We start from the raw sequence: 13,456 nt of genomic DNA, 5'->3' as shown, positions 1-13,456 counted from the left end.
AGTCTATCCCTACACTTTCCAGTGAACATTTCCCAAAGGAGAGCACCCCAGTGAGATCTGTTTACTTTTCTGGTTACACAAGCCCTCTCAAAAGCTGTGAACCATTTGGTGATGTCATCACCATCTTCATATTTTGTTACAATCCCTTTGGGGATTGTTAGGATGTCAGGAGAATCTCTGACCCTATTTAAGTTGCTGCCACCATCGATGGGACCTAGGCCCATCTCTTTTCTTTCCCTTTCTATGGCTAGGATCTGTCTTTCCAAAGCCAATCTTTTGGCCATCCTGGCTAACTGGATGTCCTCTTCACTGGGGTTATCCTCAGTGATTTCAGAGGTGTTGGTCTCTCCTGTGAGGGAACCAGCATCTCTGACTATTATTTTTGGAGTCAGGGTTTGAGGGACCCTGTTCTCCCTAGATAGGACTGGTAGGGGGGAATTGTCCTCCAAGTCACTATCCTCTTCCTCTGAGTTGCCACCCTCAGAGGGGTTGGCCTTTTCAAACTCTGCCAAAAGCTCCTGGAGCTGTATTTTGGTAGGTTTGGGGCCCATTGTTATTTTCTTTATTTTACAGAGTGACCTTAGCTCCCTCATCTTAAGATGGAGGTAAGGTGTGGTGTCGAGTTCCACCACAGTCACATCTGTGCTAGACATTTTGCTTCTAAAAGTTGGAATACTTTTTAAGAATCTACAACTGGTTCTAGAGTCTAATTCAAACTTTTACAAACTTTTAAACTCTAAAAGAAATGCTAAACAGGATCTAACACAAGGCCCTAGCAGGTCTTTTAAGAATTTAGAAAACTTTTCAAATTGCAAAAATCTATTTCTAATGACAATTTTGGAATTTGTCGTGTGATCAGGTATTGGCTGAGTAGTCCAGCAAATGCAAAGTCTTGTACCCCACCGCTGATCCACCAATGTAGGAAGTTGGCTCTGTATGTGCTATTTCAAAGTAAGGAATAGCATGCACAGAGTCCAAGGGTTCCCCTTAGAGGTAAAATAGTGGTAAAAATAGATAATACTAATGCTCTATTTTGTGGTAGTGTGGTCGAGCAGTAGGCTTATCCAAGGAGTAGTGTTAAGCATTTGTTGTACATACACATAGACAATAAATGAGGTACACACACTCAGAGACAAATCCAGCCAATAGGTTTTTGTATAGAAAAATATCTTTTCTTAGTTTATTTTAAGAACCACAGGTTCAAATTCTACATGTAATATCTCATTCGAAAGGTATTGCAGGTAAGTACTTTAGGAACTTCAAATCATCAAAATTGCATGTATACTTTTCAAGTTATTGACAAATAGCTGTTTTAAAAGTGGACACTTAGTGCAATTTTCACAGTTCCTAGGGGAGGTAAGTTTTGGTTAGTTTTACCAGGTAAGTAAGACACTTACAGGGTTCAGTTCTTGGTCCAAGGTAGCCCACCGTTGGGGGTTCAGAGCAACCCCAAAGTCACCACACCAGCAGCTCAGGGCCGGTCAGGTGCAGAGTTCAAAGTGGTGCCCAAAACACATAGGCTAGAATGGAGAGAAGGGGGTGCCCCGGTTCCGGTCTGCTTGCAGGTAAGTACCCGCGTCTTCGGAGGGCAGACCAGGGGGGTTTTGTAGGGCACCGGGGGGGACACAAGTCCACACAGAAATTTCACCCTCAGCGGCGCGGGGGCGGCCGGGTGCAGTGTAGAAACAAGCGTCGGGTTCGCAATGTTAGTCTATGAGAGATCTCGGGATCTCTTCAGCGCTGCAGGCAGGCAAGGGGGGGATTCCTCGGGGAAACCTCCACTTGGGCAAGGGAGAGGGACTCCTGGGGGTCACTTCTCCAGTGAAAGTCCGGTCCTTCGGGTCCTGGGGGCTGCGGGTGCAGGGTCTCTCCCAGGCGTCGGGACTTTAGGTTCAAAGAGTCGCGGTCAGGGGAAGCCTCGGGATTCCCTCTGCAGGCGGCGCTGTGGGGGCTCAGGGGGGACAGGTTTTGGTACTCACAGTATCAGAGTAGTCCTGGGGTCCCTCCTGAGGTGTCGGATCTCCACCAGTCGAGTCGGGGTCGCCGGGTGCAGTGTTGCAAGTCTCACGCTTCTTGCGGGGAGCTTGCAGGGTTCTTTAAAGCTGCTGGAAACAAAGTTGCAGCTTTTCTTGGAGCAGGTCCGCTGTCCTCGGGAGTTTCTTGTCTTTTCGAAGCAGGGGCAGTCCTCAGAGGATGTCGAGGTCGCTGGTCCCCTTGGAAGGCGTCGCTGGAGCAGGATCTTTGGAAGGCAGGAGACAGGCCGGTGAGTTTCTGGAGCCAAGGCAGTTGTCGTCTTCTGGTCTTCCGCTGCAGGGGTTTCAGCTAGGCAGTCCTTCTTCTTGTAGTTGCAGGAATCTAATTTTCTAGGGTTCAGGGTAGCCCTTAAATACTAAATTTAAGGGCGTGTTTAGGTCTGGGGGGTTAGTAGCCAATGGCTACTAGCCCTGAGGGTGGGTACACCCTCTTTGTGCCTCCTCCCAAGGGGAGGGGGTCACAATCCTAACCCTATTGGGGGAATCCTCCATCTGCAAGATGGAGGATTTCTAAAAGTTAGAGTCACTTCAGCTCAGGACACCTTAGGGGCTGTCCTGACTGGCCAGTGACTCCTCCTTGTTTTTCTCATTATTTTCTCCGGCCTTGCCGCCAAAAAGGGGGGCCTGGCCGGAGGGGGCGGGCAACTCCACTAGCTGGAGTGTCCTGCTGGGTTGGCACAAAGGGGGTGAGCCTTTGAGGCTCACCGCCAGGTGTGACAATTCCTGCCTGGGGGAGGTGTTAGCATCTCCACCCAGTGCAGGCTTTGTTACTGGCCTCAGAGTGACAAAGGCACTCTCCCCATGGGGCCAGCAACATGTCTCGGTTTGTGGCAGGCTGCTAAAACTAGTCAGCCTACACAGATAGTCGGTTAAGTTTCAGGGGGCACCTCTAAGGTGCCCTCTGGGGTGTATTTTACAATAAAATGTACACTGGCATCAGTGTGCATTTATTGTGCTGAGAAGTTTGATACCAAACTTCCCAGTTTTCAGTGTAGCCATTATGGTGCTGTGGAGTTCGTGTTTGACAGACTCCCAGACCATATACTCTTATGGCTACCCTGCACTTACAATGTCTAAGGTTTTGTTTAGACACTGTAGGGGTACCATGCTCATGCACTGGTACCCTCACCTATGGTATAGTGCACCCTGCCTTAGGGCTGTAAGGCCTGCTAGAGGGGTGTCTTACCTATACTGCATAGGCAGTGAGAGGCTGGCATGGCACCCTGAGGGGAGTGCCATGTCGACTTACTCATTTTGTTCTCACCAGCACACACAGGCTTGTAAGCAGTGTGTCTGTGCTGAGTGAGGGGTCTCTAGGGTGGCATAAGACATGCTGCAGCCCTTAGAGACCTTCCTTGGCATCAGGGCCCTTGGTACTAGAAGTACCAGTTAGAAGGGACTTATCTGAATGCCAGGGTGTGCCAATTGTGGATACAATGGTACTTTTTAGGTGAAGGAACACTGGTGCTGGGGCCTGGTTAGCAGGGTCCCAGCACTCTTCTCAGTCAAGTCAGCATCAGTATCAGGCAAAAAGTGGGGGGTAACTGCAACAGGGAGCCATTTCTTTACAGGTGACAATTCCATGATCCTAGACATGTTACATGGCCATGTTCGGAGTTGCCATTGTGATGCTACATATAGGTATTGACCTATATGTAGTGCACGTGTGTAATGGTGTCCCCGCACTCTCAAAGTTCGGGGAAGTTGCCCTGAACGATGTGGGGGCACCTTGGCTAGTGCCAGGGTGCCCTCACACTTAGTAACTTTGCACCTAACCTTCACCAGGTGATGGTTAGACATATAGGTGACTTATAAGTTACCTAAGTGCAGTGAAATTGGCTGTGAAATAACGTGGACGATATTTCACGCAGGCTGCAGTGGCAGTCCTGTGTAAGAATTGCCTGAGCTCCCTATGGGTGGCAAAAGAAATGCTGCAGCCCATAGGGATCTCCTGGAACCGCAATACCCTGGGTACCTAGGTACCATATATTAGGGAATTATATGGGTGTTCCAGTGTGCCAATCAGAATTGGTAAAATTAGTCACTAGCCTGCAGTGACAATTTTAAAAGCAGAGAGAGCATAAACACTGAGGTTCTGGTTAGTAGAGCCTCCGTGATACAATTAGGCACCACAAAGGGAACACATACAGGGCATACTTTATGAGCACTGGGGTCGGGGCTAGCAGGATCCCAGTGACACATAGGCAAAACAAACATACATACTGTGAAAATGGGGGTAACATGCCAGGCAAGATGGTACTTTCCTACACTCACCAGTAAAATAATCCCAGGTGTCAGACTAGATCTGGAAGCTTCAAAGCTCTGGTATCACCAGTAAGGGGTTGTGGCATGATATCAATGCCAGATGTGATGTCAAATGACATCACCAAAGGGATATTACACACACCCTGGCGCCAAAAAAATCTGTTTCCATCCATTTTTTCCCCAGCCTTTGAGGCAAGAGGATAGATTGACGTTGACTCCCTTTCGAATGGTACTGTTCAGGAACATACCTTGAGGAAGACTTGAGAAGCAGGATCATGGATAACTAGAATTTCTGGAGAAAGGTGAGAGAAGAAGGTCGGGTCTCCTGGAGAAGGGTGATAACGACTAGCAACAAGCATCCTCCTGATACAAAAGAAGCCTTTTCTCAGGCTGCAAGGAAGGGTTCCACCAAAGCCTCACTGAAAGGGAGCAAAGGTTTCGAAGTCAGCCCCGAGCGGAGTGACACCACCATGAGGTTTTTAGTTTTCAAGTCCACGGACAGTGATTGTAAATACAAAACATCTCTGCTGCTTTCTTGACCACTGAGTGGAAGGAGAAAACCTCCTGAGTTGGTGGTCCAGCTGCAATCTCCATTTCCGGAGAAATATCAAGGCCATCAGTTGAAGACAAGCCCAGGACCTCATAGAGATTCCCCTCCATCATCAGCTTCACAGCGATTCAGAGGATCAGACCCAACCGAAAGGGTCCTAGATGCTCTTCCTCAATCAGCCTCTGAAGCAGAACACATGGCTGCTTCCTCAGAATGGACTTCAGTGTTAAATAAACAATGGTTTCATTCAGTGTAACAATTCAGAGATAAAGTTGTTTTAAGCAAGTACAACTTCTGGAATTAATATTTCAGAAATAGTACAAAAAAAGTTAGCCTCTCTCTAAAAATGCCACAATGCTCAGTGCCCCCAGTGCTCAAATTTAAAAAAGAAATTACATACATTTGACAAAATGTTTCAACAAACCCAGATATCTAATAAAAGTACAAAGAGAAGAGATGTGCATTCTGTTCACTGTAAATTAGAGCGCCTCATTTTTAACAGTAAAACAGTCCGTTTCAGGTGCTGTTGACGCCAATGAAGCTGAGACTCTGGAGGGGCGGCAGAAACGTGTTTGCATAAAAAAGGAGAAGAGGCTCATTTATATATGGGTGCCTAGTTTCTAGCACCTGGAACAAAAGCCACCTCTTTCAAGGAAAGGATGGGCAACATCCACTTCTCTCTAATAAAGGAGAGTCGGGACTTCCACCGAACTTTGTGGAAAATACTTCTTCATAGCAGGGAGGAGGACTATATTTAGCTGAGGAAAGTACTTCTTAGTATCTGGGAAGAGGACCAGAACTCTGGACATTGTAAACTAAGCAGATTCTTACCAAGTGCATAGAGGAGTTTGGGTGCCCGTCTCCTCCACAGCGTCTCATCTTCATGCGCAATCACATCATTGGGTTTGTGCTTGTACAGCTCTGTGTAGAAAGACATCTTGTCTAGGAAACTGTACACCTGCAGGGAGAGAAGTGCAGTCAGACGTAATGGTACCACCGTCTCTACTAGAAGGAAAGAGCAGGTAACCAAACAAGGGTAATACCCCTATAACCCCCAGTTCCTGGGCTAAAAAATGTCAAACAACATAAAACGGACAAAGAGGGGGGAGATAAACACAATTTGCCTCCATAGTGACACCATAAATTGTCTCTGGATGCACAGTAATTTTGTGAAAATTTATTATGTATTTTGTATGTACAGAATTAGTAATTATGCTGCAACAACAACAAAAAAATCAACAAAAATATACAATTTACTTAAAACAGGCAAGTGAAACATCTCGCAGTGTATCGGATTCCTTGTGACTTCCAAATTAAAGGTGGTTGTAACCAGTCCCTTTGTTGCAGAATCTACCTGAAGGTAGTCCATAACAAGAAGAACAAAATGTGCCAAAAGGCTACCTAGACACCTGCTACAATTTATATAGGAATCCTTCCAAGTCTGTCAATATGTTTCCGCCTCTGCTTATTGAGGCCTCATCAGGACGTAGGAAGTCAAGGAATGCCCCTCAATTTCTTGGGAAAATCATGCGTATACGTTTGGGATAGATATAAAGGGTTATCCTCAGTACCACAGACTGTGGTCACCCAGGAGTGAAATGCTTTCTGAAGCAACTCAGGAGCATACCATCTATTTCTATTGCTCAGAATGGGCATTTTGCATTTTCGCAGTTGGCAAATAGGTCTACGTTTGGGGTGCCCCACCTACTTCTTGAGGAAAGGTACGTTAACCAAACTCCAGAATCACAGGAGCTAGATAACTAGGTTGAGCTGCTGGGGTCCAGGTGTCCCTTGATTTTGATGGACTTTGATAATATCAGGCCAGTTGGGTATCTTTTAGTGTGGGACGATGGGCATCTCTAGAAGGGTTGAGTACCATGCTTATCTGGGCACCTGGGAGCCACCAGGATAAGTGTGAGAGGGGTTTCTCACAGTTTCCTCACCACATACAGTGGGAGATGAGGAAAACCATATGCAAGGTTCTTGACAAGTGTAAAGAAATGGCTCCCTGTTGCAGTTACCCCCCACTTTTTGCCTGATACTGATGCTGACTTGACTGAGAAGTGTGCTGGGACCCTGCTAACCAGGCCCCAGCACCAGTGTTCCTTCACCTAAAATGTACCATTGTATCCACAATTGGCACACCCTGGCATTCAGATAAGTCCCTTGTAACTGGTACTTCTAGTACCAAGGGCCCTGATGCCAAGAAAGGTCTCTAAGGGCTGCAGCATGTCTTATGCCACCCTAGAGACCCCTCACTCAGCACAGACACACTGCTTACAAGCCTGTGTGTGCTGGTGAGAACAAAATGAGTAAGTCGACATGGCACTCCCCTCAGGGTGCCATGCCAGCCTCTCACTGCCTATGCAGTATAGGTAAGACACCCCTCTAGCAGGCCTTACAGCCCTAAGGCAGGGTGCACTATACCATAGGTGAGGGTACCAGTGCATGAGCACTGTGCCCCTACAGTGTCTAAGCAAAACCTTAGACATTGTAAGTGCAGGGTAGCCATAAGAGTATATGGTCTGGGAGTCTGTTTTACACGAACTCCACAGCACCATAATGGCTACACTGAAAACTGGGAAGTTTGGTATCAAACTTCTCAGCACAATAAATGCACACTGATGCCAGTGTACATTTTATTGCAAAATACACCCCAGAGGGCACCTTAGAGGTGCCCCCTGAAACTTAACCAACTAGCTGTGTAGGCTGACTGGTTCCAGCAGCCTGCCACGCTAGAGACATGTTGCTGGCCCCATGGGGAGAGTGCCTTTGTCACTCTGAGGCCAGTAACAAAGCCTGCACTGGGTGGAGATGCTAACACCTCCCCCAGGCAGGAGCTGTGACACCTGGCGGTGAGCCTCAAAGGCTCACCCCTTTGTCACAGCCCAGCAGGGCACTCCAGCTTAGTGGAGTTGCCCGCCCCCTCCGGCCACGGCCCCCACTTTTGGCGGCAAGGCTGGAGGGAACAAAGAAAGCAACAAGGAGGAGTCACTGGCCAGTCAGGACAGCCCCTAAGGTGTCCTGAGCTGAAGTGACTCTAACTTTTAGAAATCCTCCATCTTGCAGATGGAGGATTCCCCCAATAGGGTTAGGATTGTGACCCCCTCCCCTTGGGAGGAGGCACAAAGAGGGTGTACCCACCCTCAGGGCTAGTAGCCATTGGCTACTAACCCCCCAGACCTAAACACGCCCTTAAATTTAGTATTTAAGGGCTACCCTGAACCCTAGAAGATTAGATTCCTGCAACTACAAGAAGAAGGACTGCCCAGCTGAAAACCCCTGCAGCGGAAGACCAGAAGACGACAACTGCCTTGGCTCCAGAAACTCACCGGCCTGTCTCCTGCCTTCCAAAGATCCTGCTCCAGCGACGCCTTCCAAAGGGACCAGCGACCTCGACATCCTCTGAGGACTGCCCCTGCTTCGAAAAGACAAGAAACTCCCGAGGACAGCGGACCTGCTCCAAGAAAAGCTGCAACTTTGTTTCCAGCAACTTTAAAGAACCCTGCAAGCTCCCCGCAAGAAGCGTGAGACTTGCAACACTGCACCCGGCGACCCCGACTCGGCTGGTGGCGATCCAACCCCTCAGGAGGGACCCCAGGACTACTCTGATACTGTGAGTACCAAAACCTGTCCCCCCTGAGCCCCCACAGCGCCGCCTGCAGAGGGAATCCCGAGGCTTCCCCTGACCGCGACTCTTTGAACCTAAAGTCCCGACGCCTGGGAGAGACCCTGCACCCGCAGCCCCCAGGACCTGAAGGACCGAACTTTCACTGGAGAAGTGACCCCCAGGAGTCCCTCTCCCTTGCCCAAGTGGAGGTTTCCCCGAGGAACCCCCCCTTGCCTGCCTGCAGCGCTGAAGAGATCCCGAGATCTCTCATAGACTAACATTGCGAACCCGACGCTTGTTTCTACACTGCACCCGGCCGCCCCCGCGCCGCTGAGGGTGAAATTTCTGTGTGGACCTGTGTCCCCCCCGGTGCCCTACAAAACCCCCCGGGTCTGCCCTCCGAAGACGCGGGTACTTACCTGCAAGCAGACCGGAACCGGGGCACCCCCTTCTCTCCATTCTAGCCTATGTGTTTTGGGCACCACTTCGAACTCTGCAACTGACCGGCCCTGAGCTGCTGGTGTGGTGACTTTGGGGTTGCTCTGAACCCCCAACGGTGGGCTACCTTGGACCAAGAACTGAACCCTGTAAGTGTCCTACTTACCTGGTAAAACTAACAAAAACTTACCTCCCCCAGGAACTGTGAAAATTGCACTAAGTGTCCACTTTTAAAACAGCTATTTGTCAATAACTTGAAAAGTATACATGCAATTTTGATGATTTGAAGTTCCTAAAGTACTTACCTGCAATACCTTTCGAATGAGATATTACATGTAGAATTTGAACCTGTGGTTCTTAAAATAAACTAAGAAAAGATATTTTTCTATATAAAAACCTATTGGCTGGATTTGTCTCTGAGTGTGTGTACCTCATTTATTGTCTTGTGTATGTGCAACAAATGCTTAACACTACTCCTTGGATAAGTCTACTGCTCGACCACACTACCACAAAATAGAGCATTAGTATTATCTATTTTTACCACTATTTTACCTCTAAGGGGAACCCTTGGACTCTGTGCATGCTATTCCTTACTTTGAAATAGCACATACAGAGCCAACTTCCTACAACAAGTTCTTGCACAGAAAATTTTCCACAGACCATGGGCGCAGAAACCTGGAGATGAAATCTGGGCATTTTGCATTTTCGCAGATGGCAAAGAGGTCTACGTTTGTGGTGCCCCACCTGTCAAAAAGGAAGTAGGGCTTGCGGGTGGCATTCGCACTCAGACTTATTGCTGCATCCTGCTGAACAGGACTGCAAAGTCAGTGTCCACCCCAGGGAGGTACTCACCCAGGAGATATACTTGGTGATGGATTGCCCAACGCCAAATTCTTTGGGCCAGTGCTGACAACTGAGGGCAGTGTGTGCTGCCTTGCTATGTAGGTGAAACATGGTTGTAAAGAAATGGCTCCCTGTTGCAGTTACCCCCCACTTTTTGCCTGATACTGATGCTGACTTGACTGAGAAGTGTGCTGGGACCCTGCTAACCAGGCCCCAGCGCCAGTGTTCTTTCACCTAAAATGTACCATTGTTTCCACAATTGGCACAACCCTGGCACCCAGGTAAGTCCCTTGTAATTGGTACCCCTGGTAGCAAGGGCCCTGATGCCAGGGAGGGTCTCTAAGGGCTGCAGCATGTCTTATGCCACCCTAGGGACCCCTCACTCAGCACAGACACACTGCTTACAAGCCTGTGTGTGCTGGTGGGGAGAAAATGACTAAGTCGACATGGCACTCCCCTCAGGGTGCCATGCCAACCTCACACTGCCTATGGCATAGGTAAGTCACTCCTCTAACAGGCCTTACAGCCCTAAGGCAGGGTGCACTATACCACAGGTGAGGGCATAGGTGCATGAGCACTATGCCCCTACAGTGTCTAAGCAAAACCTTAGACATTGTAAGTGCAGGGTAGCCATAAGAGTATATGGTCTGGGAGTTTGTCAAACACAAACTAAACAGTTTCATAATGGCTACACTAAAAACTGGGATGTTTGGTATCAAACTTCTCAGCACAATAAATGCACACTGATGCCAGTGTGCAACTTATTGTAACATACACCCAGAGTGCATCTTAGAGATGCCCCCTGAATACCAATTGGACTTCTAGTGTAGGCTGACCAGTTTCTGCCAGCCTGCCACACACCAGACATGATGCTGGCCACATGGGGAGAGTGCCTTTGTCACTCTGTGGCCAGGAACAAAGCCTGTACTGGGTGGAGGTGCTTCTCACCTCCCCCTGCAGGAACTGTAACACCTGGCGGTGAGCCTCAAAGGCCACTGCCCCTAATTTTGGCAGCAAGGCTGGAGGAGATGAGAAAAACAAGGAGGAGTCACCCACCAGTCAGGAGAGCCCCTAAGGTGTCCTGAGCTGAGGTGACCCCTGCCTTGAGAAATCCTCCATCTTGAGTTTGGAGGATTCCCCCAACAGGATTAGGGATGTGCCCCCCTCCCCACAGGGAGGAGGCACGAAGAGGGTGTAGCCACCCTCAAGGACAGTAGCCATTGGCTACTTCCCTCCCAGACCTAAACACACCCCTAAATTCAGTATTTAGGGGCACCCCAGATCACAGGAAATCAGATTCCTGCAACCTCAAGAAACAAGGACTGCTGACCTACAAGCCTGCAGAGAAGGAGGAAGACGACAAGTACTTTGGCCCCAGCCCTACCAGCCTGTCTCCAACTTCGAAAACCTGCAACCAGCGACGCATCCAACAGGGACCAGCGACCTCTGAAGCCTTGGAGGACTGCCCTGGACTAAGGGACCAAGAAACTCCCGTGAGCAGCGGCCCTGCTCAAAACCAGCTACTTCTTTGCAACAAAGAAGCAACTTTCCAAGACTGCACGTTTCCCGCCGGAAGCGTGAGACTTCACACTCTGCACCCGACGCCCCCGGTTTGAAATACAGAGAACCAACACCTCGGGGAGGACTCCCCAGCGATTGCGATCCCGTGAGTAATCAGAGACGACCCCCCCTGAGCCCCACAGCGACGCCTGCAGAGAGAATCCAGAGGCTCCCCCTGACCGCGACTGCCTGTAACAAGGGACCCGACGCCTGGAACCAGCACTGCACCCGCAGCCCCCAGAACTTGAAGTGCAGGAGTGACCCCCAGGCGACCTTCTGCCAAGCCGAGGTGGTGGCTGTCCCGAGAAGCCCCCCGTGCCTGCCTGCACCGCTAGTGACCCCCGGGTCCCTCCATTGAAACCTATACAAAACTCAACACATGCTTTGCACACTGCACCCGGCCACCCCTGTGCCGCTGAGGGTGTGTTTTGTGTGCCTACTTGTGTCCCCCCCAGTGCTCTACAAAGCCCCCCTGGTCTGCCCCTCGAGGACGCAGGTACTTACCTGCTGGCAGACTGGAACTGGGGCACCCCTGTTCTCCATAGGCGCCTATGTGTTTTGGGCACCTCTTTGACCTATGCACCTGACCGGCCCCGAGCTGCTGGTGTGGTAATTTTGGGGTTGCCTTGAACCCCCAACGGTGGGCTGCCTATAGCCCAGGACTGAGACTTGTAAGGGTTTTACTTAGCTCACAAACTAACTGTAGGAAGTTGGCTCTGTATGCACTATTTCAAAGTAAGGAATAGTATGCGCAGAGTCCAAGGGTTCACCTTAGAGGTAAGATAGTGGCAAAAAGAGATAATTCTAATGCTCTCTTTTGTGGTAGTGTGGTCGAGCAGTAGGCTTATCAAAGGAGTAGTGTTAAGCATTTGTTGTACACACACAGGCAATAAATGAAGAACACACACTCAGACAATTGCAGGCCAAAAGGTTTTGTGGATAGAAAAGGAAAATGTCACTTACCCAGTGTACATCTGTTCGTGGCATTAGTCGCTGCAGATTCACATGCTGTGCATAGTCCGCCGTCTGGTATTGGGTCGGAGTGTTACAAGTTGTTTTTCTTCGAAGAAGTCTTTTCGAGTCACGAGACCGAGGGACTCCTCCTCCTTTGTTCCATTGCGCATGGGCGTCGACTCCATGTTAGAATGTTTTCCCCTGCAGAAGGTGAGGTAGGAGTTGTGTATGTTAGTAATAGTGCCCATGCAATGGAATGAATATGTATGTACCAAATATGGTTTAAGTAATATATTTACAAATGTACAAATGTTGAAGATAACTTCCAAACGGCTACAGGCTCCCGGGGAGGTGGGTGGGCACATGTGAATCTGCAGCGACTAATGCCACGACAGATGTACACTGGGTAAGTGACATTTTCCGTTCGGTGGCATCTGTCGCTGTAGATACGCATGTTATGCATAGACTAGTAAGCAGTTATCTCCCTAAAAGCGGTGGCTCAGCCTGTAGGAGTGGAAGTAGTCTGAAATAAAGTTCTTAGTACAGCTTGACCTACTGTGGCTTGTTGTGCGGATAGCACGTCTACACAGTAGTGCTTAGTAAATGTGTGAGGCGTAGACCATGTGGCTGCCTTACATATCTCGTTCATTGGAATGTTTCCTAGGAAGGCCATGGTAGCGCCTTTCTTTCTGGTTGATTGTGCCTTTGGTGTAATGGGCAGTTCTCTCTTTGCTTTAAGGTAGCAGGTTTGGATGCACTTAACTATCCATCTGGCTATACCCTGTTTTGATATTGGGTTTCCTGTATGAGGTTTTTGAAATGCAATAAACAGTTGTTTTGTTTTTCTAATTTCTTTTGTTCTGTCAATGTAGTACATTAGTGCTCTTCTGATGTCTAATGTATGTAGTGCCCTTTCAGCTACTGAGTCTGGCTGTGGGAAGAACACTGGTAGTTCTACCGTTTGATTTAAGTGGAACGGTGAAATAACTTTTGGTAAAAATTTTGGATTGGTTCTTAGGACCACCTTATTTTTGTGTATTTGAATAAAAGGTTCTTGTATAGTAAACGCCTGAATTTCACTTACTCTTCTTAGAGATGTGATGGCAATGAGAAATGCAACTTCCACGTTAAGAATTGCATTTCGCAAGAGTGCATGGGTTCAAAAGGTGGGCCCATGAGTCTTGTTAAGACGATGTTGAGGTT

At 48.7% G+C, this 13,456-nt stretch overlaps 1 protein-coding gene across 3 annotated transcripts in view; it reads right to left on the bottom strand.

Annotated features, from left to right (window-relative positions):
* NUP188 (nucleoporin 188) overlaps positions 1 to 13,456 on the bottom strand; it is a 642,545-nt gene that overhangs the window by 328,063 nt on the left and 301,026 nt on the right. For all 3 annotated transcript variants that reach the window (XM_069237029.1, XM_069237030.1, XM_069237031.1), the window contains exon 15: positions 5,680 to 5,806. In XM_069237029.1, coding sequence (XP_069093130.1) covers positions 5,680 to 5,806 — 127 coding nt within the window. The remainder of the gene's footprint in view (positions 1 to 5,679; positions 5,807 to 13,456) is intronic.

Source organism: Pleurodeles waltl, chromosome 6 (assembly GCF_031143425.1).
Source record: "Pleurodeles waltl isolate 20211129_DDA chromosome 6, aPleWal1.hap1.20221129, whole genome shotgun sequence".
In the NCBI taxonomy this organism is placed as follows: Eukaryota; Metazoa; Chordata; class Amphibia; order Caudata; family Salamandridae; genus Pleurodeles; species Pleurodeles waltl.
Note: the sequence above shows the minus strand (reverse complement) of the source record. Positions and strands in the feature narration are given on the sequence as shown.